Raw genomic sequence first — 12,883 nt, forward strand, 5'->3', positions numbered from 1 at the left:
AAGCATGAAATCTTATGCTTGGGTGGCCCTCCAAACCCTAAGTGCTCGTTGGATGCCCTCCTGCAAGCCCAAGCACCACAAATCTATGCTAACCGCAGTAAGATGAACACCAACACTGCGCAGGTATAAAGCTGGATCCATTACCAACTCCAAATGTTGAACCACAAGACCCCCATTCCTAGCAAAAAACCTGGCCACCTCCTTGCTGACCTTAATCCTAGCCTTTTTAAGACTAGCCATTAACCGAGCCAGGTGCCAACTGGTCCTGGCCACAATGTCCGACCACACCAGAACAGTGTCAAGAAAAAATGACCGTAGTCGCAAAAAATTGCACTTGATATCCCTGATCAAGTCACGCATAGATCGCAACCCAAAATTGTTCCCCCTACATGTAACACTAAAATGTCGGGGGGCCTATCCAGCCTTGCGTACCTGTGCACCTTCGGCAGTACCCTAGACAATAACATGCCCGAGACACCCACCCAGCGAACCCTTGCCTCCTGGTCTCCTGACAGCTGAAACCCAACTGCTGGCTATCAGGCCATACAGCTGCCCTCTTAGCCCCTCAAAAAACATATGAGTGGCCGAGGATCCAAACTAAACAGTCCTACTTATCTGTAACAAAACAAAAAAGGAGGAAAGCATGGCCAACACCAAGCTCGCCCCAAAGACAGCAAACACCAACAAACACAAAAGGACAACATTAAACAGTACGAAAACAAACCCCAGTCCACACGACCAAGTGCGTTACAATAGATGAGGACGAACATATAACCAGAAACGCTGGGACTCCCAACGCCCTATACACTGAATAGCTTGCTCACTCAATCCTCAACCCGCCGCCTCAGTAGCCACACCGATCCAGAAGGAATGAGCTAAATAACCTGTATTTTGACAATCAGCTGACCGCAAGCATTTTCGAAAAATGGAAGTGAACTGGTATCTTAATAAAGCAGAACCATCCGCATGCCTCAAGAATGGCCCAGCACCCACCATCCGCACCTACAACCACTCCCCCACCGTAGCCACCAGACAAGCCGAAGAATGGGGTACCCGACTCAAATCAACGTTGGCCCCTCGCCCCAACTGTAAAGAAGTATGCAGCGCTATAAATAAGAAAGTGACTAGTGCATATAGGCGCAAAATATGACTGCGCAAAAAGTAAGAAATATCGCCAATTGAGTGACGAGTGCAAATGTGAATGGATTAGTGAAAACAATTATAAATACATTAGTGAAGTAAATATCCATTGATCAATTGTTATACCTAAAACATGGAACAATAAGACACTATAAAGTATCCTTATAAATCTGTAGTCCAGTAAAATTGTGAATGGATGGGATGAATAAGTGAAATAATAGTGAATTATATGGTGATCACTATAAAGGACACTCCATTAAAGTCCAATAAAGGTGATGAATCAGACTTCCGTGCTCGTGACATCTTGTGGTATAAAATGAGGTGTGCTTGCACTCGCCGGAAGCGCAAATAATATGCGCATGTAATAATATCTGGGGAGAACACTGGTGGTCATCGGGGATTTGGTCAGGGGCAGGGGGCTCCACTGGTACACACACACAGGATTGGTACTCCAGAACTCACAACCGGACCCTTACAGCATACACGGACAGCTCCTTCCATGCTTTTCCACCAAAGAAAACCGATTGCCAAAATGGTACTACTCCACCTTGAAATGGCTCAGATACAAGCCACCAAAGGTTTTTGATAGTGTAGTATTTTAATTAATATTGGCACAGTTTCCAGGTATGGTAAATGAAAAAATTGTAAGCTTACAGAGCAGTGGATATATCCGCAACAAAGTTGGCCGCCGGACCAAAATGTGGTCTCGGCGGCATGATGTCAGCGCGGCAAGGGTCCTTTCTGACGTGTTTTGTGCGAAAGCACGTTTTCAAAGGGATGGATTCAAAGGGACTTCATAAGAAGAACAGACTAGTGGAAACTGTTCTAAGATACTCCCGAGCAACTCAAATGAAACCTGGAATCAGGAACCAGTCTACCATTCCTGAAACCCCGCAAAGCTTTTTGAACCAGAAAATGTTTAGTATGCCCGGGGGAAGGGATCCCCAGCCGCTCTGCTTCCGGTGCCAGCCGACGGAACCTGTCCCACCGACATCAAGACAAACGTCAGTGTTGGTAACCCCCGGCACGTGACTTTGAGAAGAAGTCGGAAGTGACGAAACGCGGCAGGGACGTGACGTTAGACGTAAAACCGGAAGGAGCTGCGCGGCCATCTTTGGTATTGGAATTCAGCTGTGAGAACTGCTGGGAAGAATGGACGTTTTTTCCTTTTATTAATGTAAGAATCGAATAAAGCTGTTATGTTACCCTTCACACTCCACTGATTATTGCCTTCTCTGCCCTTATGAGGAGCGGGGGAGATTGAATTGGGCGTATCCGCAGGGTGGAAGCTGAAAATACCCTGGAGTGTTTGTGTATGCTGGTTTAAGCTGAGAGAGGGTAATTGCATTGAATCCCACTATAATGTGGCACCATTGAATTTAGCACATTATCACAGGTTGTGCAGCTTGCTGTGAATTTACTTCACGAGAGGGGGAGACACGGATTGTTCACTTGTATTTTACATTTACTTATATTATATTTATTTATATGTACCGTATTTGCCGGCGTATAAGACGACTGGGCGTATAAGACGACCCCCCTACTTTTCCTGCTAAGATTTAGTGTTTGAGCTATACTCACCGTATAAGACTACCCCTCTTACAATGCACACCAGTGGCAGGAATAGTGCCCCATCATTGGTATCAGTGGCAGGAATAGTGCCCCATCATTGGTATCAGTGGCAGGAATAGTGCCCCATCATTGGTATCAGTGGCAGGAATAGTGCCCCATCATTGGCATTAGTGGCAGGAATAGTGCCCCATCATTGGTATCAGTGGGGGGAATAGTGCCCCATCATTGGTATCAGTGGCAGGAATAGTGCCCCATCATTGGCATTAGTGGCAGGAATAGTGCCCCATCATTAGTATCAGTGGGGGGAATAGTGCCCCATCATTGGTGTCAGTAGGAGGAATGGTGTCCCAACATTGGTGTCAGTGGGAGGAATGGTGTCCCATCATTGGTGTCAGTGGGGGGTGGAATAGTGCCCCATCATTGGTGTCAGTGGGGGGGGGGGAATAGTGCCCCATCGTTGATGTCAGTGGGGGGGAGGAATAGTGCCCCATCGTTGGTGTCAGTGGGGGGGAGGAATAGTGCCCCATCATTGGTGTCAGTGGGGGGGAGGAATAGTGCCCCATCGTTGGTGTCAGTGGGAGGAATAGTGCCCCATCGTTGGTGTCAGTGGGAGGAATAGTGCCCCATCATTGGTATCAGTGGGAGGAATAGTGCTCCATCATTGGTATCAGTGACACCAATGATGGGGCACTATTCCTCCCACTGACACTTGCTGACCCTGTTCTCGTATGGTGCTGCTGCAGCCAGCATATGTGGTTGCAGCAGCACCTCTACACTGACCACTTACCTGCTGGTCCTGCACTTGATTTTCGCGGGGCCGCTCGGCTCCACCCCCTCGCCGGTGATTGGCCGCCTGTGTGCCTTTCCTGAGCTACAGTTCTGGCGGCCAATCACTGGTGAGGAGGCGGAGCCGAGCAGCCGCACGAACATCCAGTGACTGAACTGAAGGCGCAGCCGCGCTTCCTGGACCGGATCGTCGTGGGACCGGAACCAGGTAAGAAACAGCCGCTGCCCACCCCTGTACTTAGTGTCCCTTCCATTGGGGGAAGGGGGGGGGGCGGCGGCGGCAACGCGCCGCCCCCCTAAAAAGTGTCAGTATGCCGTATACCGGCGTATAAGACGACCCCCGACTTTTGAGAAGATTTTTAAGGGGTAAAAAGTCGTCTTATACGCCGGCAAATACGGTACTCATATTTTTGAAGTGCTGATATTCACGTTTTAAATTTGAGATTCACAGTGTGCTGTGTTTGTTCATCATATAATGTTTTTTTTTGCATGGAATCACACATCAATGAATAATTTTAAGGATATTTAGTTTCATATTTTTGAGGTATCCTGAACCTGGAGTGGTGAATTGAATTGGATATTTTCACACAACATTTGGAAGATTTATTCTTGTGGACACTTTGGACTTTAATTTTGGACATGTATTGCAGTAAGATTTAGGGTGTTTGTTATAAGGTTTGGAGAAAAGGTTTTTGATGTTTGTACTTTCAAGGGTGAAAGGTTGACTTTTCTTTGGGGATTATTAGAGAGCTTTGAAAACTCAAATGAAACCTAGAATCAGGAACCAGGCTACCCTTCCTGAAACCCTGCAAAGCTTTTTGAACCAGAAAATGTTTAGTAACATCCGCAAAACCAGACAACTGAAACAGAAAAGCCAAACCAGCCATCTGGCGCGATAAAATAAAGCAAAACACACAACCGCTCTTCATCCCAAAAACATTCCCCTGCTGAATTTACCAACCTATGCCAGTCCCGACAGACCTTCTCGTAAGCAGTCCGCGTGGAAGAACACACCGAATTGCGTATCAACTCAAGTACAGTGGCAAGGCGATGGTCCACAGATGCCCGGAGGACGGGATCTCCAGCCGCTCTGCTTCTGGTGCCAGCCGACAGAACCTGTCCCACCAACATCAAGACAAAGCGTCAGCCATAGTGTTGGTAAACCCCGGCACATGCACAGCATAGACAAAAGAATTAAGCGTTAAACAGGGCAACATCAAATGCCTAAGCAGTCTAATAACTGGAGGGGAAGACGCAGATATGCTGTTGATAGCCTGCACTACTCCCATATTTTTGCAATGAAACTTAACTCGCTAATTTTGAAACTCCATACCCCACACTTCCACTGCCAACACAATTGGGAATAATTCCAGCAACACCAAATTACTCAGCAAAGCAGCCATTCTCCAGAACTCCAATCAGCTACCCGCACTCCACCTACCCTGAAAATACACCACATAACCCGCGGAACCAACCGCATCGGTAAACAATTCCAAATCGGTTAGACATGGGGGTGGCCATCCACAGAGATTGACCATTGTAAGATGCCAAAAACAGCTCCCACATGGACAGATCCTCCCGATGCTCCCTGGACAACCGAATGTGATGATGAGATGTACAGCCCACCATGGCAGCAGCCAGACAGCGGCAGAAAATCCTCCCCATGGGCATAATACGGCAGGCAAAGTTAAATTTGCCCAGCAAAGACTGCAAAGAGCGCAGTCTAATTTTTTCATTGACAGAACCACAAGCAGGGTGAGAAAGATGGTGAATAAGCAGAAACAGATTGGGTTCCTTCTTGGGAACTACCCCCAGAGGGGACACAACCAAGTCTGCCAAAGGAGGAGAAGGGAAAGGGCCAACCATCCTGCCAGGAGACACTTCCTTAAAAAGTTTAGCCGTAACTACAATCGGATAAGACTTGGCCAACCGCAAATTATCGGCCTCAGGAGGGACGACCACCAAAGAACAAGGAATCAGAAAACCCTCTGAAAAACCGCAGAACGAAAGCCTAGCAGCCACATGATCCGGATACCTACTTAGGAACAGGGCCAATTTTTCCACTTTCACTGGCATCCTCCCTTTTTCCAGCATTCATACCCCTGCCCCTACCCTGCTTGAAACATCTGGACAAAGGATGTGTTCCGCCACACTCCAAATCAACAAACCGCCTTGTTAAATTGCCAGCAGTACCCCTTTCTTTTCACGGCCGAGGGTGTGTAGGTGAACATGCCCCCAACTCCACTTGGAATGGGGGAACTAATACCTCTTGCCTGAGTCATGAGCTTTATCCACAAGCTAATATCCTTGTGGTCCCATCTCAGTGAAGGTCTGACCGCCTTGCGCTGCCGAAATTGTTTGTCGTAGCGCAGCCACGCTGTACTGCCGTATATCTGTTGTGCTTCACTAATGGAATCCAGATAACAAAAGAGGTGAGAACAATTCTCCGGTGCCTGTTCCCCAATCACACTGGCAAAAATGCTGAAGGCTTGTAGCTAGTTAGAAAAAGCCCTCAGGATCAACCGATAACAATGCCGCTCTTCTTCCTCCCTCTTGCCCTCATCTGACTTAACTCTATTGAGATTAAACTGCTCTAACGGCAATAACGAAAAAATCTCCACATACTCACCTCTCCAAATTTTTTCTCAGACATCATTTTTCAAGTGAGCACCCAGCAGGCCCTCAAAGCAGACATAAACCTTGCATTTTGCGGCATCAGGCAGCCACACAACCACTGTCTCTGCATCCGCCGGGCCCCCACAGATGGCAAACTCCATGAAACTGCTGACACTGCAGCTGCAGCATCTGTAACCGTCACATCCCGCGCCGCAGGCCCTGGTGCAGGCAGAGCCGAGCTCCCCAATGACTCAAACCACTCAGAGGCTTGACCAAAAAACAGCGCCGGTACCACCAAAACAGGGCCATTCGGCCCCTGCGAACAAGCACTAACCAGGCAGCCCGCCAGCACAAACCCCGCCACTCCCTGCTCCAGCCGCGACAACACTGCACTAAACTCCGCCCACATCGTCTGCAGCATTGATGACACCGACCCCTCCCGACCATCAGGTCACTGGAGCGCAAGGAGCCCCCCGTCGGAGCTCCCCCCCCCCACTCCACCTGGTACCTTTACACCCGCAGCCAGCCCCCGTGAAAACCCAGAAGCCATCCCAGAAAGAGAAGAAGGAACAGACCCCACACAGACAGGAGAAGGAGCAAGAACAGAAAAGACAGGACACTGCTTACCAGGCTGCCCCGGGAATCGACTCTGCTTAGCCGTCCCTCCGGATCCCAACATCGCTGCAGCCACTGCAGGATCTTCTTTTCCTCCCTCCGAGCTGGACAGTTCCCCTTCAGAGCGCTTCTCCTCCCGGGCTCCAGCACCATCTTCGAGCATAGGAACAGCTCCTGTTACCGGAGCTGTGACTGACAGGCACCCTCTGCCAACGTCCTCAGCGGGAGCCAGACCGGGGCCTTTGACACTCCCGCTCCTACGAGCCTGTAGAGTGCACCGCCAGGAATGGACAGCAGCCACCAATTGCTGATCCTGGGAGCAAGTTGGCATGACGGGGGTCACCGCAGAACCTCGCCCTCTCCCAGATGTAGTCCCAGCCATTCCAAGCCGCTGGCCAGCACCAGCTGCTGCACCATGCCGAGCCACGCTGCTAGCAGAGCCGGCTGTGTGGTCCAGAGGGGGTGAGGAAAGGGCACAGGAGGCGCTGGAGGCAGAAAATCTCCTGGCCAGGTCCCGCCCTTGTTTGGGATTCCTTCCGATCCGCACGGCCACAGAGGGGGGCTTCCTCTTAGCCGCTGAGCCCAGAGGGTCCCATGAGGGGCTCCCAGAGGGGTCACATCAGGACTGAGGTGCTCAGGAGGCCTAGACCTCCTAGCATGCGGGCGCACGGGGGCAGGTGAGGCTGGTGCCTTCCCAGACCACTGCAGCATGTCAAAAATCTGAGCCTGCAACCACTGAGGGCCAAGCATGCCCTCCATGTCACTTATGCTGTCGGGCCCTGTTTGCAGGACGGCAAGGAAAGAAACTTGTCCTACGCTGTCCAAGCTCCAACTGACTCCGACTACTTTGAAACCGCCCTACTAACTCTCCCTGCCATCTGGCCCCTATTAAGCCCCACCTGCGCCACCTTCAATCAGCTACTACCTTCCCATTTCAAACCAAACTCCTCTATTAACCTTATGATGTTCTGCCTATCCTGCCAACCTAGTCATGTCAGGCCCTCCGCCTAATGCTCCGCATCTAGCTCCAGGCCTTATTCTTGACTGACATAATTTGACAGATCACGTCTCTCCCCCTTCCCTCTTTTTATCTCCATTCATTCATTTAAATGGAGTCCCAAAGCAAGCAAAGCATTGCTCATTTTTAAAGCACAATGCAGAAGAGCCATACTGCTGTATTATAAATGGGTCTTTACGATGTGTCGCAAATATTGCCAGGTACAGATATGTGATAAGGCAACACAAGCATAGCTCACAAAATGTTTAATGATGACAGGCTTCGTCATATTTATTTTTATGTAAGCCTGTTTTAATAACTAAGTTTTAAAAAATAGTATACTTTTTACCAGCAGGGTACTGGGATATTCCCGCTGTTTGCATCAATATGATTGTATTTCCATTTAAAAAACACCTGTATGGTTTTTATAAAGATAAACATGATACAAGAGTAAAACAAAGATGTACATTATGGGCTAAAAATGGTCTGAGAACATACTGTACAACAGTAATCAGCTATGATAAAATGACAATGAGGTTTCACATATTACTCTCTTTAAACCTTTTATGCCATTTGATCCCCAGGAGCTGTTTTAAAGTGGCCCCACTGTTGCAGTTCTTTCCTTCAGCACTGTTTTAAATCAGTGTTTGATTTCAGTGGTCATACTCCACTTCACAATGTTTAATGCTGGGATCACTAAGCTATAAAATAATCTGCTTGCTGACAAGAGGCTAGGATGGATCACCATTTATACTGACCAGTCTCTCCATGGAGGAGAAAAATATGGAAAAATGATAAACATTTAAAAAAAATGTAATAAATAAAACAACCAAATAAAAATAAAATGTGCTTGCTTGTACTCTCAATGACCCTGGTTAAAACGGACAGCCTGGATGAAGCAAGCACATATTGCATGAGCAACACAAACTCATGTAAGCATTCCCAATGTAATTTTTTCTTTTGTGGATTCCTCAGCAAAGCTTTCCCATGCATATCGTAATGGCATGTTGAAAGGGAGCATAGCTGTACTAAACTAAAAGGCTTCAAATGCAAAAAGTTAGAGGATGTGAAACCAACATGTTTTTAAATATAAACAAAAAAGGAGGAGGGAGGCTTTGGGACTGCAGAGATTAATATATATTAATTATTTGACACAATGACATGGTATCTCAAAAACACTAAAATACATTTTTTTAACAAAATATACACATTTACTTACATGAATAATACAAAGAACAGTGCTTTGTTAACTTAGACTTTTTCATTCTGTCATAGGATCAAGCTCACTGGATAATGAGGTAGAGGATGTTACACATCCATGCAACCCAAACCCATGCCCATTGAATCATTTGTGTGAGGTGAACAGAAAAGAATGTCTTCCTGGAGAACCATGCCTTCCATATTCCTGTGCACAAGGTAATTGTTCTGCTGGTGAAATAAAAGCCACTGAGTTTTCATTACAGAAAGAGCGCAAAGTTGCCAAGACACTAGGGTCTAAAAGTAACCTTTAGAAGTTTAACTTTACAGATTTCATTTTTCTTCTTACTATAATTTCCTTAGAATACTAACAATATATTTTACTATGACTCTATGGCTAGCCATGGGGTGGGGGAGAATGTCAAATTGTGATTCATCTGAACACAGAACAGTTTTCCACTTTGCAGCAGACCATTTTAAATGAGCTTGGGCCCAGAGAAGATGGTGGCATTTCTAGATCATGGTCAGATATGGCTTCTTCTTTGCATGACTGAACTTTAACTTGCATTTTTGGATGACAAGGCAAACTGCGTTCACAAACAGCGATTTTTGGACTTCTCTAGAGCTTCCCCCATCCTCTGGAACTCTCTACCCCAATTTATCAGACTATTGCCTACTCTGCTCACTTTTAGTCGATCTCTGAAAACCTATCTCTTCAGGGAAGCCTATCCTGCCCTCAGCTAATAATGGAATCCTCTAATCCTCCTACCAGTTCATCCCCTACAGTTACTACCTTTTTGTACCACTAGCCCCTCCATCTTAGATTGTAAGCTCCAAGGAGCAGGGCCCTCCTAACCCTCTTGTATTGAACTGTATTGTTGCTGTATTGTCTCCCGTTATATTGTAAAGCGCTGAGCAAACTGTTGGCGCTATATAAATCCTATATAGTGATAATTCATGAGCATATGCAGTGATGTTCATCAAGGAATCATACCTGTTTTTAATGCAATGTCTTCTGAGGACCTGAAGATCATTGGCATACAATATTGTTCTTCAGCCTTGTCCCTTTCGCACAGAGATTTATTCAGATTCTTGGAATCTTTTGATGGTATGTACTGTAGATGATAAAATATTTAAAATGTTTGCAAATTTACATTGAGGAAAAATTGTTCAACAATTTTAAGGCACAACTTTTCACAAAATGGTGAATCTCTGCCCATCTTTACTTCTGAGACACTGTAAGATGTGTATGTGAACCTTGTGAGCTGCTATGATCAATAAATATCACCCCTATAAAACATTTACCAACTGCTGTCATCCGTCCACACTCCACTCCCATACAAGCTTGCAATTCAATATTACTTGAAAGTGGTGTGACCCTGTGATGAAATGCATAGGGTTATGGCCAACTAGATGATGTCATCATGTATAGGAAGTGGAGAAATATTGGTATTTATGCACATAAACTGCTATTGCTCAACAGGAGAATAGTGTTGAAATATGAGGCATTGTATCTTGGTGCAAGTGTGCACCCTCTTAATGTGAGTGAATAAAGAGGTATGGCAGCACAGTGGCTAAATGGTTGGACTTCCACCTGGCAGTACTAGGGTCGTTGGTTTGAATCCCAGCCACGGCACCTCCTGCCTGCTGGTAGGTTAATTGGATCCTGTCTAAATTGGCCCTAGTATATGTTTGGGATAAGACAAAGTGAGCGCTCTAGGTGTAGCAGCTGTAGCACTAAAGGTAACCATATAAACCTCAATAAAACTGTATAAATAAAGTGCAGTGCTGATAAAATGACGAATAAAACGACAAATACAAGCTCATAAAAGTTCATAAATAATAAATGATAATAAATTATCCCAAGTGTAGCAGAATTCAAATGCTTGTGCTTGGAAGTAACGGTAAAATTACGCCCTCACCAGAAGCGCATAGTATATGCGCATATAAATATATCCACCACGGACCACTTAGGGAAGCGGGGTATGTCAGGCATCTGGTGAACTTCCTTCTAGGTATGGAACAGCACAGCAGTGGATCTTCGGATTAAGTGAAATCTGCTCATCCAGAGGTCCCCTTTAGGATGGATGGGTGTTCAGCCTGGTTACAGGGATTCCCTCCTCTGGGTGCTGGATAGATAAGGATCATCTGCAGGCTCTGTAATTAATAGCTCCAAGAAAAAGCCACAGAAGAAGTGCCCATAGTGTAGTCATTTCAAAAAGCTTTTTTCCGTGGAAATTTGGTTAAAAAGGAGTTAACAGTATTGCAGAGTGAACTCAGCACTGACTGAGATAAAAGATGGCTGCCAGACCTGCAGGTGACTTCGGCGGCATGACGTCACGGTGTGTTGGTTCCTCCTAAAGCTTTACTTGCCACGCACGTCGTCAGAGGGGAGACCAACACTGCCTTGACAGACGTCAATTCCTTATATAGGGAAAATGGCGCATGCGCTCTGCGTCACCGCCATTTTGTTGAAGAGTGCAAAGTGCGCATGCGCCTCGTATAGGCACCATTTTGCCATGGATTGGGGTCGCAACAACAGCTGTGAAGCTGTGAGGACGTGATTAAGATTGACAAACTTAAAAACCGGAAAATCCTTTACTAAAAATGGCAATTACATTATATATCAGGAGCCTTGTGTGAAAAAGGGGGGAAATAAAGTCAAGTGGTCATATAATGGGACACACTGATTATATCGCACCCAATCATGATTAATTAATGCCATAGAATGTATTTGATGACAGGGATCGCTAGGAATGATAATTCTTGTCAATGAAAAAATGTGAAAAAGTACAAATAAAAAGGATAAATAATAAATAAAGTCACCATAGACAAAAGATTATATAAAAAGTTATACGGGGTGCGATGTGGTAAAATTATAAAAATTGATGTATAAGACATACAGGTAAAAGGTCACTGGTGTATAAAAATTCCGGTATCAGTAAAAGGATATAAATATAAAAATGAGTAATAATCCATGGCAAATTGTGCGCAATAATATAAAATCATACATGGTAAACAGAAATAAAAATTACAGTTCAAAAATATAAAATAGAATGCAGAAAATCCAGAAATCGCATCAGATAATATCAATGTCAGTAAAATCCAAATAGTTAATACGCTCTATGCATAAAAACTATGTGGAAATATATAAATAAAAAAAATTTGTGATATAGAATAGAATAGGCATGAATCATGGATAAGGAATGTCAAATGGGTAAAAGTGCAAAAAATCTGGTAAAAATTGGTAATAAAGTAGTATGTGTACTAATAAAAAGTAGATTTAGCTGTTGTCTATGAAGCAATTCACATCAACTTCTATATTATGTCCTAAAGGGTGTAGGGTACCTAGTTCAAAGACCCATTTGGTCTTCAATTGTAAAACAGCCCGTTTTTTGTATATGCCTCTCCAATGTGGAGTGAAAACATCAATCCCCACAAATTTAAGGGTGGTGGGGTCCCTGTTGTGGCAAAATCTATAATGCTTTGACAGGGAATGTTCCTTAAAACCTCTTTTGATATTGTAAACGTGTTCACGTAGGCGGTCCTTTAACCTCCTGGTTGTACGGCCCACATATTGTTTGTGGCAGGGGCATTCAAGCATATAAACCACATATCTACTGTTGCAAGAGATGAAATTTTTTATGGTATATGATCTGCCAGTGAAATTAGAAGAGAACAAATCAATTCTCTGCTTCCTATTATTGTTGCATTTGCAGATGACGCATCTGTTACATGGATGGAAGACTTTTAGGTCTGAAATAATGAGAAGCTTATTGGTGGGTCCTCTTTGTTAGGTGCTAGTTGGTTTCTTATGGCTGTGGCTTTGAAAATGATTTTGGGTTTATCAGGTAATATATTTGATAAAATGGGGTCAGTTTTTAGAATGCCCCAGTTCTTTTTAATAATCCCACTGATTGCCCTGTGTTCAATAGAGTAATTTGTGATAAAGGGGCACAC

General features: G+C 45.2%; 1 protein-coding gene across 4 annotated transcripts in view; it reads left to right on the forward strand.

Moving 5' to 3' along the window:
* Window positions 1-12,883, forward strand: part of RECK (reversion inducing cysteine rich protein with kazal motifs) — a 449,691-nt gene that overhangs the window by 274,304 nt on the left and 162,504 nt on the right. For all 4 annotated transcript variants that reach the window (XM_089657195.1, XM_089657193.1, XM_089657194.1 and 1 more), the window contains exon 13: window positions 9,002-9,142. In XM_089657195.1, coding sequence (XP_089513321.1) covers window positions 9,002-9,142 — 141 coding nt within the window. The remainder of the gene's footprint in view (window positions 1-9,001; window positions 9,143-12,883) is intronic.

Source organism: Staurois parvus, unplaced genomic scaffold (genome assembly GCF_062004578.1).
Source record: "Staurois parvus isolate SC_StPar_1 unplaced genomic scaffold, SC_StPar_1.0 ptg000974l, whole genome shotgun sequence".
In the NCBI taxonomy this organism is placed as follows: domain Eukaryota; kingdom Metazoa; phylum Chordata; class Amphibia; order Anura; family Ranidae; genus Staurois; species Staurois parvus.